The following is a 15,480-nucleotide window of genomic DNA, read 5'->3' as shown; positions in this document are numbered from 1 at the left end:
TCATGGTGTAAAAAGCTTATTTTAATAGGATTAATTCTGCCTAAAACAAAGCTATGTCAACAGCTTAAAACAAGTTTAAACAGTGTCCTCTCTCATGCTGGCTGTGCATCTGGCCAATATGCAAACATATGAGATTAGCTTAAATCTTAGCTGGTACATACTACATGTAGCCTGAAAATGACTAATAGTATCCCATGGCACCACTGAGGTTTTAAGTGTGTACTATCCTGACAAAAATCTGCATAAAAATGATTCAGCACACTTTAGTTAAATTGCTCTTTTTGTATAAGTAACACATTTACATAATGCATTGTCACTTTTATAACATATAGGAAATAACACCAACAAATGACAGGGGAATTTACAATTATTTCTTAGTACCTTTTGAGCATTTAATATGTATGCATGTTCAAAAGTGCTAATTATGTTCATTGTATTGTGAGATGTATATAGTCCAATCTCAGTGAATCATCTAGAGATTACAATCTCACCTCTGTTGATGGTTTCTTTCCATGTATACTGTCAGCTTGTGCATTGGAGGTTGATGTATCACCTGACCCTTTACCTAAATATTTTGATTCCAAATCCAGAGGACAAGCAGTGACTGTAAGTTGAACTTTTTGCTGACCCGTTCCAAATCTAACCCTATGTACTTTGTCATCATGTGTCCTAAGAGCTGCATTCACTCCTAAAAATAAAATAAAACATGTATGATAAATATTTATTATAAGTTCTAAAGGTAGAAATATTAATTAAAATATGGCTACAAATTTTGTTTTTTTAAATTGTTCTTATTCAGAATTGACAATGTCAGCATGGATCTCACAGGTTGTCGGGTGTATCATGGCATGTACAATACTCCAATTAGCAAACTAATGGTCACTTGTATAAGCATAATTGTTGTTTAAAAACTCAGTTGTGTGCTAATAGGTTTCTGAAAATTTCAATTAAACAATTGACTTCAGGATCAAAATTAAAATAGCTCTGCTATCTTTGTGGAGTGTCTTCCTTAGAAAAAGTTGATAATGTCCTATATGATGATGTACTGGTATTAGCTATTTTCCATGGTTATTGTTCCCATAATGTTCATACCATATCACAAACATAGTAGTTTACACGTTTTTTCTACATCAATTACAATTCCTATCAACTTGTTTTAAACTATACCATGGCATTTTTTTACAGAATAGGACAAAAATATTGACATTAAAAAAAAAGAGAATTGAAAATATCGTCACAAAAATAAAATATCACAGAGGTGAAACCCAAATACCAAAAGCAATTTAGCCAGTTACATGTAGTTTTTAAGCAGAAATAAAAATAGCAATTTTTACCAAAAATGACAAAATTATGTTCTCAAAGTAGAGAATTGAAGATAAAAAAAGAAGTCAAAAATATAGAATTGTTGATGAACCACGAATGATCAATGAACAATGGCTGATAATATGAACATCTGTGCTGTGTCTTCTTCTGTGACAATGCTCATAAAAATATGATGAACACATCAATCCATTTACTTTCGCCATTCTGCTACAAAATTTTTCAATAAAGACCAACTGAATTTAATAAACATAACATTTGCATCTCATGGCTCTTAAATTTAGTAACATGTAGCTTAAATGTTAGCTGATATAGCTCTGCTAGTCTGACAGGTGAAAATAGCATAATTTTTACCAAAAATGGCAAGAATATTCACTAAAATTAAAGCTGAAGGCTGAATATGCCTAATATGTACACATAGATATGTAGAAGATGCTTTGGTTATACATGCAAAATAGCAAGTTGATTGGTTAAAACATTCATGAGACACATGGACATGCCCCAAATTGTAGCAATTTTTGCCAAAAATACGGTGGACAAACTACATGATTGAGAGATGCAACATAGCAAATTTTGAAGAAATAGGACAACTACATCAGGCATATCTGTAAAAAAAAAATACTTCCTGTTTGAAAAAAATTCAATATGGCAGCCAAACCAAGTGTGCTTTTCACAAAGTTGCTAAAAAACAACTGTATAAATGTCAATATATTCAGTGAAGCAGAAAGTTTTTAAGCATCTTTTGACGCATTTTGTATAGGCAGTGGTTATTCGAATATCACATTCATTTCCACTATTCGGGCAAATAGACGATCCATTTCCACTATTGTGATAATAATGATTTTTATCTCATTATAAGAACAGAAAAGAGTAACAAAAATAACCAGTTTTATATACAAGAAAACAAAACTGCCTGAAATCAAACAATGACCTGTCAACTTTTGTATCCATAGATAAATAGAATTTGTTATAATATTTAAAACTGGCATAGACTTGTTAACCAATTATACTAATATGAAAAATATTATCACAGCACAAATTTTAAAGCATATATATATATCAAAAGCTATAAATAATTAACAACTGTACTGAAACTGTTTCCAGATGCTAAATTTGACAGTTATATGGACTAATGTAATCTACTTTACTGAAGATTATAACCCAAATTGCACACAGGAAGTTGGAATATCTTTTGAATGTCCTTGTTTTCTATGGTCTATGGTGTTATGCAAATGCAAATATTAAATAAACTAAGATGCAAAGGTAAAAAAAAAAAACTGGGTTCACTGGGTTTTAATTTTGCTATTTTTGCTAAAAATTAAATTCCGCTAAATTAAATCCATTGTTTCACTGGTAAATTCTTGAACTTAAAACCCAATGAATATGCTCAAAATATCAATATAGTGAAATTAAATGTCAGTGAAAATAAATGGTTTTACAGTAATGAGTGATTTTTGATTTGCTGAAAATAGACCTGAATTTTGAAATGCTGTGACACTGACATCCATCATGCAAAGTCAACGAAAGTATATGCGATTGGTGGTTGAAAATTACGAAGACAATTATAAAAGGCATATAAAATTGGTATAAATATTTTCACGAATGTGGAAAACTAGGAGCACAGAATTGAAACAGCGAGTACTGGATCATTGATTTTGTCTGCCGGTATACACGGCCAAGCTCCATCTGGGGAGGGGGGGGGGAGGATTGGCTACTCCCTGCAATTTACCTTACGCGGATGTGCCGCCCTTTGGGATGTGTTTTTTAAGCCATCTGGTCTTAAATGAGATCCACAAATTTAGGACATTGGTCTAAAATGTGGTCCACAATGACTGATTGTCAAATGGACATGGGTCTAAAAAGGCGGTTTATTCAGCTATCTATAGTTTTGATGGAATGCATGCATACTTGTATGATTTAATACAAAGTATATGTATTTATTAAGATAATTTCGGTCTACTTTTAATATGCCAAGACTAAAATGGGGTCTGCTGGACAAATGGCGGGTCTAAAATGGGGTTTACCAGACAACATTTTGGTCTAAGATGGGGTATACATTTTTGGTTCAATTTGGTCTTAAATGGGCCCTGGGTTTTGCAGTGTGGGCTACACACCTATACCATATCAGCAGCCAAGTACCCCCCCCCCCCCCCCCCCGGAGCTCCATACATACTGTGCCGAAAAACACAACCTATGACTTACCACGGACACTACAAAGTATGTTAATATTTTCAAGTGAAAATTATAACTCGATACATACCTTGAGGGGAATGAAATGCGACCAAGCATACCTGGTCGCCATTGCGACGATCGTTGGCAAGAAGTATCACTTGTTCGACTTCGCCACCAAATTCCTTTTTTTGAAAGTGTATGGTCAATTTGTTCGTCACTGTATCGACGTCGGCGTTGGCAGGAACACCCGCGACTAAAATCGATTTAGAGGAATATGCCATTTCTCTGTGATGAATTGAAATGGTCTGTAAAAACCTGCTACATAGTGGTTCTTCCGTGTCTGGGTATACGCAGAAACTGTCCAGTCGTCAGTTCGGGGAAACCCAGGTATTTGAGCCTGCGTGATTGGTTGTTGGACCGTTTACGTCATACGGGAATTCCCATCTTTCACAACACGACTGCGCAGACACACAACCCCTGAGTTGCAGAGAAGACATTTTTATTTCCCTCAGCGTTTTATTTTATTCGACTGTTGACTCGTTTGTGAGTATTATTATTATTCCAAAGAGCATATAGGACTGATTATGATTCAAAGACGAGATTGTTTATGATGATGTATTTACGTCGTTGACAATTCGATCGTTCCAATGCAATTGCTTTTAGAATGCAATTCAACTGCACTGACTACTAATATTAACGGTGTTCATATACACTATTCGTACCTATTCAATTGTTTCAAGTGTTTGATGTAAATACAGGGATCTATTCTAGATTCTAATTCGCGGTGAAATGTTAATTGCACTCTGATATACTATTAATTTTAACACTATATTTAGTATTGGGAGATATCATACCATAAGCTAAACGATAAACTATCAGAATTCCCACAAAATCTAGGGGTTGACAAGCACTCGTATACATGTATTCAATAGTTAAAAAACACAATGCAAATTTGAAGCTGAACTGATCATCAAATTCTGACGTGTTTAGTACATCATATTTTCCACCATATGCCACGTACTCTCCATAAAATTTTAACACTCTTTAAAGTGCCTGTGAAATGCATGCTACTTTCTCGTCTAAATTGGTACATCAATATTATTAATTGTCACCGGCATAATTATGACATCAAAATAAAAATTACTTGGTCTAAACACAGCCCAGGCCTGTATTCCTTTTCCATAGATTATTACACAGATCAAGCTGCCATTAAAGATCACAGACATGTGAAGTCGTCATTCAACACCGATCACAATTCAGAAACTTTTAGACAGCGAAATTGAAAAACAATTAGCAGTTTGTAAGTTCTGCGTAATTTCCTGTTTGTCCGACACTTCGGTTATCGCATCACTATCAAAATTATTGCTACCTATTACATAACACAAACTAAATGGTCTCTATACAGCGATATTCAGGATTGCAAAAATGTCAAATTTGAAACGCTTACTCGACGTCCTTCTCTCTTCTAAAATTACGCCACTGTGAACATGGGCTGGTCCAGAATCTTGTTCTTTAAAAAGTGTTGGTATTGCACCAGGTTTAAGTTTTCTGCGTTTCTCTTTAAAACCTAGTTGTGTGCATAAATGAGGACAGTTGTTCGGCAAAAAAATCAGAGAAAAAATGTACACATATGTTTACGGAGAAGGTTCAACATTTCTTTGTTGCTTTCACTGCTTTTGTCCACAATGTCGACAACCTTCGGATCAATTAGAAACATGTAAATACTTTCCCTGTGTTTATACGTATTACTGCATCCGCCCACAAAACGTTTAACCATCATAACAACTTCTAAAAACTCTGACCGAAAAATGTATACCATTACCGGGGTAAAAGTATATTGAATTACGCAGTGTTACACAAATCTAAAATGGGAAATGTGTGGGTGTGCATTTCACAGGCACTTTAATTGTAACAAAACTCTTAAATCAGTTTTGGTATGTATTTGTTTTAAAAATCAAATGATCATTAACGAAGTAGTAATCCACATATTTTGACAATACAATATGATACAAGATCTAATAAAATAGCAGAAAATATATACTGAGGGTAAAAATAAATAGTCAATGAGGTCTTAGCAATGTTCTTGGATACCACAATTTTTCTACCAATAGCTTCATTAGGTTTCTTTGGTGGGGCTGTTTCGAATATCGTCTGTGGTCTGCCCGTTGTCTCCAAAACATATGAAATATGTGAGTTATAGATGTATAGGAAGATACTGCCATAGTTTACCAATCAGACCAATAAGTGGTGTTATTTTCACTAGTGGGGTTTCCATGTAAAATGTTTATCAATAGTTTAACCCTGAATATGTGGTGAAACCATCTTCTTTTATTATATTATTATTAAGACCATTTTTTTCGATCTAGGACAGAGGTAAGATAATTTTTGTACAAATTGTGATTTCTTTGAACTTTTTGGTCATAATTACTTATAACATGTTTTGCATATAGTTATATTTTTATGGTTTGATGTGTTTATTTTTAATGAAGCCATACACATATCATTAAAGATCTTGACAAATTTATTATATGCTGAGTCAACATTGTTAAAATTATTGAACCAATTTATAAATAAGTTTTCTGTGGAATTTGTCAATATGAGTAGAAGATAATCGATAATGTCAGTAAAAACTCTTACACAATCGTCACAGTGTTCAGAATAGTTGGCATAAATATGGTCTGTTACCGTTGCAAAGTAAATTGTTATTTTGGGTTGGCTCAATCTGATTAAAATCCCATGTAGGTTTGAGGCACCAATTTTTGTTTTTTTATTATTATTTCTTTATATAATATTTATTTGTATTTTGATTTGAAGATTTTTTTGGTTTTACTTGCCGTTAATCAGTTCTTGGAGAATCGTGTCCCAGTCGCCTCTTAAAAAAAAAAAAAAAAATTGGAGCCTCATACCTACATCGGATTTTAATCATGTTGGGGGTGGCTGTGAAATTAATTGTTCAAAATTAGGGGAGGAGGGTGCATTGAAATGGTTAATATGAGATCAACAGGCTGGAGTTAATATTTTCTAGGTAACTTTCAAGTCCTGAAGTAAATTCTCCAACACTCGTACCTGGTTTCCTATATATAATATCTAAATGTGGACCTCGGTGATAATTGCAGTTCAATCCACAATGAATCTAAATGGGGAATGATGACAGGTGTTTTAGAACGTACTTGAGAGATTCTTGAATAACTGTTCTCACCCCTCTAGGACTAATTTCCAACACTGTTAGTTGGTAATAATAATTTTTAGCTTTGTTAAGAGAGCTAAATAAAATATGGCATTACTCAAAACTAATAAATTTGACTTTATTTTCATTATGATGTTAATTTACTTTTATAATATTTTTTTTTCCCACAGCAGTGCACTATTTATAATGAATACAAAGAATGTCCTAGTGTCTGGTTTCAGTCGTATATCACCTCAAAATGATGACGGTATTAAAAAATGTCTCAAGGACTATTTTAAGAAACCAGAAGTTGGAGGTTATACAGTAGATGTGGTCTTGTCAACTAGAAAACCAAACTCTGCTATTATCATTTGTCCTGATGCAAAAGGTATGATCTTAAAATGATTTTGCATGGCTTAATTAGTATATCATATCATTTGCTGCAATGTAATATGTGGTGGTTTTGAAAGCATTGAATGACATAAAATGACAAACCTTTTATATGTGAATATGTATATAAATATATTACTTTGTATATATGCCAACTACCATTTTACCAGTATATGGTTAAACTACCAGTCTTTATATGTCAACAATCAGTCCATATATGTCAACTACAAGTCCATATATGTCAATTACCAGTCTTTATATCTCAACTACCAGTCCATATATATCAACTACCAGTCCATATATGACAACTACAAGTCCATATATGTCAACTACAAGTCCGAATATGGCAACTACCAGTCGATATATGTCAACTACTAGTCCAAATATGTCAAATACCAGTTCTTATATGTCAACTACCAGTCTAAATATGTCAAATAACAGTTCTTATATGTTAACTACTAGTCCATATATGTCAACTACCAGTCCATATATGTCAACTACCAGTCCAAATATGGCAACTACCAGTCCAAATATGGCAACTACCAATCCATATATATCAACTACCAGTCCATATATGGCAACTACTGGTTCAAATATGGCAACTACCAATTCATATATATCAACTACCAGTCCATACAGGTCAACTATAGGTCTATACATGTCAGCTACTCATCTATTTTTGTCAGCTACCAGTATATACATGTAAACTGCCAGTTTATATGTGATAGCTACCAGTCTATACATTCATGTCAACTGCTAGTCTACACATGTCAACTACCAGTCCTATATGTCAGCTACTGATCTACATGAGTCAACTACCAGTCTAAATGGGGCATCTTCCAGTATATATGTGTCAGCTACCAGTCTATACATGTCAACTACCTGTCTATACATATCAACTATCAGTCTAAATGTGTCAGCTACAGATCTATGCATGTCAACTACCAGTATATACATGTCAACTACCAGCATATACATGTCAACTACCAGCCTATATGTGTCAGCTACCAGTTTGTACATTTCAAATACCAGTATATATGTGTCAGCTACCAGTTTATACATTTCAAATACCAGTATATACATGTCAACTGCCAGTATATATGTGTCAACTACCAGTATATACATGTCAACTACCTGTCTATACATATCAACTATCAGTCTAAATGTGTCAGCTACAGATCTATGCATGTCAACTACCAGTATATACATGTCAACTACCAGCATATACATGTCAACTACCAGCCTATATGTGTCAGCTACCAGTTTGTACATTTCAAATACCAGTATATATGTGTCAACTACCAGTATATACATTTCAAATAGCAGTATATACATGTCAACTACCAGTATATGTCATCAAATACCAGTATATATGTGTCAGCTACCAGTATAGACATTTCAAATACCAGTATATACATGTCAACTACCAGTATATATGTGTCAACTACCAGTATATATGTGTCAGCTACCAGTATATATGTGTCAACTACCAGTCTATACATGTCAACTACCAGTATATATGTGTCAACTACCAGTATATACATGTCAACTACCAGTATATATGTGTCAACTACCAGTATATATGTGTCAACTACCAGTATATATGTGTCAGCTACCAGTATATATGTGTCAACTACCAGTCCATACATGTCAACTACCAGTATATATGTGTCAACTACCAGTATATACATGTCAACTACCAGTATATATGTGTCAACTACCAGTATATACATGTCAACTATCAGTATATATGTGTCAACTACCAGTATATATGTGTCAACTACCAGTATATATGTGTCAGCTACCAGTATATATGTGTCAGCTACCAGTATATATGTGTCAGCTACCAGTATATGTGTCAACTACCAGTATATATGTGTCAACTACCAGTATATATGTCAACTACCAGTATATATGTGTCAGCTACCAGTATATGTGTCAACTACCAGTATATATGTGTCAACTACCAGTATATATGTGTCAGCTACCAGTATATATGTGTCAGCTACCAGTATATATGTGTCAGCTACCAGTATATATGTGTCAACTACCAGTATATACATATCAGCTACCAGTATATATGTGTCAGCTACCAGTATATGTGTCAGCTTCCAGTATATATGTGTCAACTACAAGTATATATGTGTCAGCTACCAGTATATATGTGTCAGCTACCAGTATATGTGTGTCAGCTACCAGTATATATGTGTCAACTACCAGTATATACGTATCAGCTACCAGTATATATGTGTCAGCTACCAGTATATGTGTCAGCTTCCAGTATATATGTGTCAACTACCAGTATATATGTGTCAGCTACCAGTATATATATATATATGTCAGCTACCAGTATATATGTGTCAGCTACCAGTATATATGTGTCAGCTACCAGTATATATGTGTCAGCTACCAGTATATATATATGTCAGCTACCAGTATATATGTGTCAGCTACCAGTATATATGTGTCAGCTACCAGTATATATGTGTCAGCTACCAGTCTATACATGTCAACTACTGGTCTTTACTTAACAGCTACCAGGAGGAGTGTAGGATATAACTTTTCAGTGAAATAATTAATGTATGCTTAATTGGAAACAATGTACATGTAGATGACCACTTGTTTATGTATATTTGTTTTCAGTAATGTACATGTAATTATCTGCAAACATTTTATGTGTCATACATGTAAAGTGAACTGAAATGCATACATTACAATTCTATTTATTCATTCTTTTTAATTCCTAGTTGCAAGAAAAATTGTGGGCTTCCAGCACCACAAGATCAATGGCAATAATGTTGATGTTAGCCTGCATCCACCAGAGGTAAGCAATCATAAAATGCATGAAAAAGGCAGCAACAAAACATTACAAAATAAGTTATTTAAATATAAGATATTGTATTTGAATTATACACTAAAATACAAAAAACCAAACAACAAGTTTAATTTTCCGTCTAATATGTTCACAAAGATTCAGTTTAACATATTTCACTTACCAAAACAATTAAAACCTGGTTACAAAATAATGTATTGTATACAATCCTGGACTTGATTTTTGCTGACACCAAGACGCGGAAAATAAATTACAAGTGAGAATAAAAACTAACATATTACAGCAACAACAATGTATGTGATGAAAGCCTGTTCAATGTCTTGCAAGATAGTTATACAGCGCCCTCTACGGCTGACTGTATTACTGGTCAACTACTTTGTTTTTACAGAAGTCATAGGATAACAGTTGACATTTGTTAGATATAAGTCATTAATTAAACACTGGGTTTTATATACGTTATTTTAAATTAAATCTATGTAAACATGTAATAATAACAATAGAACCCACTGGAAAAAATCTGTGCATTTCCAGTATATTAACAACAATGCATTTCCAGTATATTAACAACAAAATAAATTGTTAGCAGGAAAGAGAAATTACACATTTAGAGTAGTTTATTATTAATTATGTTGCAAATCATTGAAAATGAGTCAGATTACTATAATATGCATAACTCATGAACAATATTGTCTCAGGTCACAATGAAAATAATGGTAGTTTGGTATGACTTGCCAATGTACCAAACGTTTTCGGGGGATTACTACTATGGGTCACTTCTTCTCTTGGTATGTACATGTAACTCCCTTCAGTTGTGTAGATAGAAATTTATTCTTGAGAAGTTGACCTGCCCATTTGTATGCAAATCAACTCAGCCAAATTTGGCCATAAATAGCTCCCTGTGCGACACTGTTTGCTCTATTGTGGTTATACATAGATAGTTGCACTGAATGAATTAACAGACTTCAAAGGACTGATGCATATTTTCATTTGTTCTGTTCCACAGCCTCTGAGTAATATAAGTGCAACTGTTACCAAGGGCTTTCTTGAAGGGCTTCAAAGTAAGAATGCATTCCTGAGTGAGCTGAAAAAAACTGGAGTCGCCGTACAGGAAGGGCCTGAAGTAACAATCAGTGGCAGTTATTACCAATTGCTAAATGCTTTGGAATGCCTCGAACATTTTTCTGAGAATAAGCATCACAAAACCAAACGTAGTAGGCATCCACCAAAAGATGCAGGTGTTGGAATTCAGAAATCTTCCCAAGCCACCAGTGCAAGTATTTTTAGACATGAAGAAAAATCAACAAAGCCAGCAGATGATGATGGCAGATACTGTCTTGATGATGTGACGCCTGACATATTATCCTACATTATGCATGTATTTGGTCAAAAGGTGAAAGATGTTGAAAGTAAATATAACGTCAAGTTAAGTAAGAATAAAACACATGATGGTTCAATAAAGTTCTTCATAGAGTCGTTAACTCTGCAATCAAGAGAGCAACTTCATGAAGCAACACGTAAAACAATGGATCTATACCGTCAGACGGTTTCCACAGTAATACAAGAACATATTGACTGTGGTGATGACATTTACAGAGTGGGTGACATTCAAATGAAGTATCCTAATGTCTTCATCCAAATTGGTGAGACTGGAAAACATGTAGTTCTGTATGGTACTAAAGAAGCTGTGAAGGAAGCCAAGGATGCTTGTTTGAAATTACTTGGTATGTCCAAAGATAGCAAAGATGTGGAACATGATGAATCAACTTATGATGATGAATCCAGCACTATAACCGCTTCAAAGACAGATATACCTACAGTTAAATGGGAGAGTGAGAGTGGAGCCAGAATTTCACAATCTTTATCTGGTCCATTGTCAGCTGAAATTAATGAAAAAAATGAAAAGTTGTATATTACCACAAACAAAAGAATCAATATAAAGGTCTATCGAGGTGATTTAACTCATGAAAAGACAGATGCCATAGTAAATGCAGCAAATGAACGGCTGGCGCATATTGGAGGTTTGGCTGGTGCTATTTTAAAAGCTGCTGGTCGTACACTACAAACTGACTGTGATCGCATTATTCGCAATCAAGGATCTCTGAATGTGAGTGAAGTATTAACAACTGATTCATACAGGCTCCCATGTAAAATGATTATTCATGCAGTAGGACCAAGATGGTATGACTTTCATGATAAAAGTCAATGCAAAGAATTACTAAAACAGACTTTTTTAAACTGTTTCAAGGAAGCAGAAATTAATGAATTAACTTCACTTGCTATCCCTGCTTTTAGCTCTGGTATATTTGGAGTTCCAAAAGAAATATGCTCTGATTCACTATTCAATGCACTAGATGAATTCTGTGAGTGTAAGGAACGCCGTGGAATACTGCAAGAAATTCATGTAGTAAATATTGATTATGACAGTACTGCAGCTATAAAAGACAAGTTTTGGGAAAAATTTCAGCCATCATCGTATCAGCGACGCAGCGTCTATTCATCTGAAATTGATAGATATTCATCCCGCGGTGGTGGAAGTGATAGGCACATGCAGTCATGGCATGAAGGCAGAGACATATCTTCAGGATATAGTGACAAAACAAGAACTCGGGATGGCTCATCTCATGACCGTGGGAGTTCAACTGGACAATATCACAGCCAGAAAACATATTTTGGTAGTCAAGGATCCAGAGTAACATCTGAACATACTACCCGCAAGAGTACTCAGTATGAATCATTTGGTAGTCATGGAAACGAAACGTCTCCACATTATGATACCAAGACTGGAAATCAATCTTCTGGTAGTCAAGGGAACAAGGGAAATGTAGGAGGAGAAACAAGCAGAGACTCTTCAACATCTAGTGGTGGATGGGTAATTAAATTAATTAACTAGCGAATAACATGTATGTATGTATGTATTTGAATGATATCGTGTTATCTATGAAGATACATGTCCATATTCACTGGCTGCAGACTAGCCAGTGTTTTTAGTTTGTAACCTTATGAATGTTGCATTGTATGTTGATATTGACAGACACAATCGTTCCCAAATTTATATCACTATTGATAGTATAAAGCTGATTGAATGTTGTTTTGTTTATTGAAAGACATAATTCATAAACATGATACAGCAACATTCCATGTAGATCTGACTAATCATGTGACCATTTCAACTTTTGTTGTGACTTGTTTACTTTATTTTGAGAGCTGATTTATTTTCAAGATTGAGCCCTGGGTTAATGTTCTGCACAATATAGTTGCACATTTGATGCTTAATAGAGACAATGCATGGTATTATTCAGAGGTTATAAATGACAGGCCAGGGTATTTGGTGGTGGATCTAAAACTTCTCTAGGTAAAATTAGCATATTTCGGACAGCAAATATATACTACAAAATAGTTGTTTATATCACATTCCTATGTGTTAATTTCCAATTCTTTCTTGGATTATATCACTATTGTAAAAGGTGATGAAAAGCCTCATGTTTTTAAAAACACTTAATTGTTGATAATTCTAAATACCCTGATTTTCACTATATTGTGTTATATAATGATTTCCACATACATTACAGGTTTTATTTGTGACAACTGACATTTTAACACATTTTGAGGGATCAGAATTTACCCACTGTGTTGTGTTTTATATTCAAATTCCAGCACTAAAACACACTCCATACAACATACATATATACAAGACGCATGACAAAATCAACAACAATTCTAGTATATTTCAAGGAACTCCCTGTAAACCAATCATGCTTTATTTTGGCACATAAACAGAGCAAAAAAAAGTTATAAAAAGTAATTTTTTTTAAATGTGATTTTTTGCATTTACATCGATTTACGAAGCATATGATGGGCCTGGCAAGTGGCTGCATTGATAATTTCACATGCTTAATTTGAAAATGCACAAAATGCACAATATGAATTTGGCAATAATAATTCATACTGGTACCAGGTTATTTCCTGCTTTGATCAGTTGATCTCATACCTTCAATCACCTTCAATGAACAGAGCCCACAGTCATATGATCTAGATTCAGTTAGATATTTAAGCCAGTTCATTCAGTTTCATGGCAGGATCACAGGTCTTCTGGTGCCAGATACAAGGCCTTGCTTTCGACTAACAGTGTTATAATTGAAAATATCTACGTCTTTATTCATAATACCATGATTCTTTTTAGATTTAAGCAATCATGACATGGACAACTTTGATATTTCAGATAGTAATATTGACAATTTTAATAAATTTTTAAAATAATGATTCAAATTTTATTTACCATCTTGTCTTGTTTACTTGTAAATATTGCTTTTGTTGATTTAATTACTAAATATAATAATACAATTCTCACGGTAGTGCCTTAAACACAAATGCATAATTAATGTAAATTAGCGAATTAGTCAGTCAGAACATTGTACACAAATTCAAAACACCTGACATTACTTTTTATCACCATATGACTTCTTCTAAATCTGGAGGTCAACACCCATCACCGTATATCATTTACTAATACTATATACGCCAATCTTTCTCACCATGTGCCACCTAACACTGAACACCTACTCATATTGCCATATGTCATCTGACACTGAACACCAACCTCTATCACCGTATGTTACCTTCTAACACTGAACACCAACCCTGTCCTATCACCTTATGTCATCTTCTGACACTAAACACCTATCCTATCACCTTATGTCACCTTCTGACACTGAACACTAACCCCTATCGCCATATGTCACCTTCTGACACTGAACACCAACCCCTATCACCATATGTCACTTTCTGACACTGAACACCAAGCCCTATCACCATATTTCACCTTCTGACACTGAACACCAACCCCTATCGCCATATGTCACCTTCTGACACTGAACACCAACCGCTATCACCATATGTCACTTTCTGACACTGAACACCAAGCTCTATCACCATATTTCACCTTCTGACACTGAACACCAACCCCTATCACCATATGTCATCTTCTGACATTGAACACCAACCCCTATCACCATATTTCACTTTCTGACACTGAACACCAACCCCTATCGCCATATGTCACCTTCTGACACTGAACACCAACCCCTATCACCATATGTCACTTTCTGACACTGAACACCAACCCCTATCGCCATATGTCACCTTCTGACACTGAACACCAACCCCTATCACCATATGTCACTTTCTGACACTGAACACCAAGCCCTATCACCATATTTCACCTTCTGACACTGAACACCAACCCCTATCGCCATATGTCACCTTCTGACACTGAACACCAACCCCTATCACCATATGTCACTTTCTGACACTGAACACCAAGCCCTATCACCATATTTCACCTTCTGACACTGAACACCAACCCCTATCACCATATGTCATCTTCTGACATTGAACACCAACCCCTATCACCATATTTCACTTTCTGACACTGAACACCAACCCCTATCGCCATATGTCACCTTCTGACACTGAACACCAACCCCTATCACCATATGTCACCTTCTGACACTAAACACCAACCCATATCACTGTATGTCACCTTCTGACACCGAACACCAACCCCTATCATCATATGTCACCTTCTGACACTAAACATCAA

General features: G+C 34.7%; 2 protein-coding genes across 2 annotated transcripts in view; one reads left to right on the top strand and one right to left on the bottom strand.

Annotated features, from left to right (window-relative positions):
• The window catches only part of LOC100374497 (protein mono-ADP-ribosyltransferase PARP14-like), a 109,580-nt gene extending 105,726 nt beyond the window's left edge, over nucleotides 1-3,854 (bottom strand). Inside the window, exons 1-2 of the mRNA XM_085504445.1 lie at nucleotides 3,581-3,854; nucleotides 492-688 (exon numbers count right to left, since the gene is read on the bottom strand). Coding sequence (XP_085360571.1) covers nucleotides 492-688; nucleotides 3,581-3,773 — 390 coding nt within the window. The 5' untranslated portion in view covers nucleotides 3,774-3,854. The remainder of the gene's footprint in view (nucleotides 1-491; nucleotides 689-3,580) is intronic.
• A 100-nt stretch (nucleotides 3,855-3,954) lies between these two features.
• Nucleotides 3,955-14,152, top strand: LOC144350404 (uncharacterized). Its single transcript, XM_085504662.1, has 4 exons — nucleotides 3,955-4,035; nucleotides 6,850-7,046; nucleotides 9,796-9,872; nucleotides 10,885-14,152. The coding sequence occupies exons 2-4, from the start codon at nucleotides 6,866-6,868 to the stop codon at nucleotides 12,769-12,771; spliced, it is 2,145 nt and encodes a 714-aa protein (XP_085360788.1). The 5' UTR covers nucleotides 3,955-4,035; nucleotides 6,850-6,865; the 3' UTR covers nucleotides 12,772-14,152.
• Nucleotides 14,153-15,480: the final 1,328 nt, after the last annotated feature.

This window comes from Saccoglossus kowalevskii, chromosome 10 (genome assembly GCF_978046115.1).
Source record: "Saccoglossus kowalevskii chromosome 10, keSacKowa6.1, whole genome shotgun sequence".
Classification (NCBI taxonomy): Eukaryota; Metazoa; Hemichordata; class Enteropneusta; family Harrimaniidae; genus Saccoglossus; species Saccoglossus kowalevskii.
The sequence above is the reverse complement of the archived record's forward strand: the minus strand, read 5'-3'. Positions and strand labels throughout refer to the sequence as shown.

Excerpts from the sequence above, each read along its gene's own strand:
- LOC144350404 (XM_085504662.1), top strand. The coding sequence starts at position 6,866 with ATGAATACAAAGAATGTCCTAGTGTCTGGTTTCAGTCGTATATCACCT. Across the intron at positions 7,047-9,795 it reads CATTTGTCCTGATGCAAAAG|TTGCAAGAAAAATTGTGGGC; the intron begins GTATGATCTTAA and ends TTTAATTCCTAG. Across the intron at positions 9,873-10,884 it reads TTAGCCTGCATCCACCAGAG|CCTCTGAGTAATATAAGTGC; the intron begins GTAAGCAATCAT and ends TCTGTTCCACAG.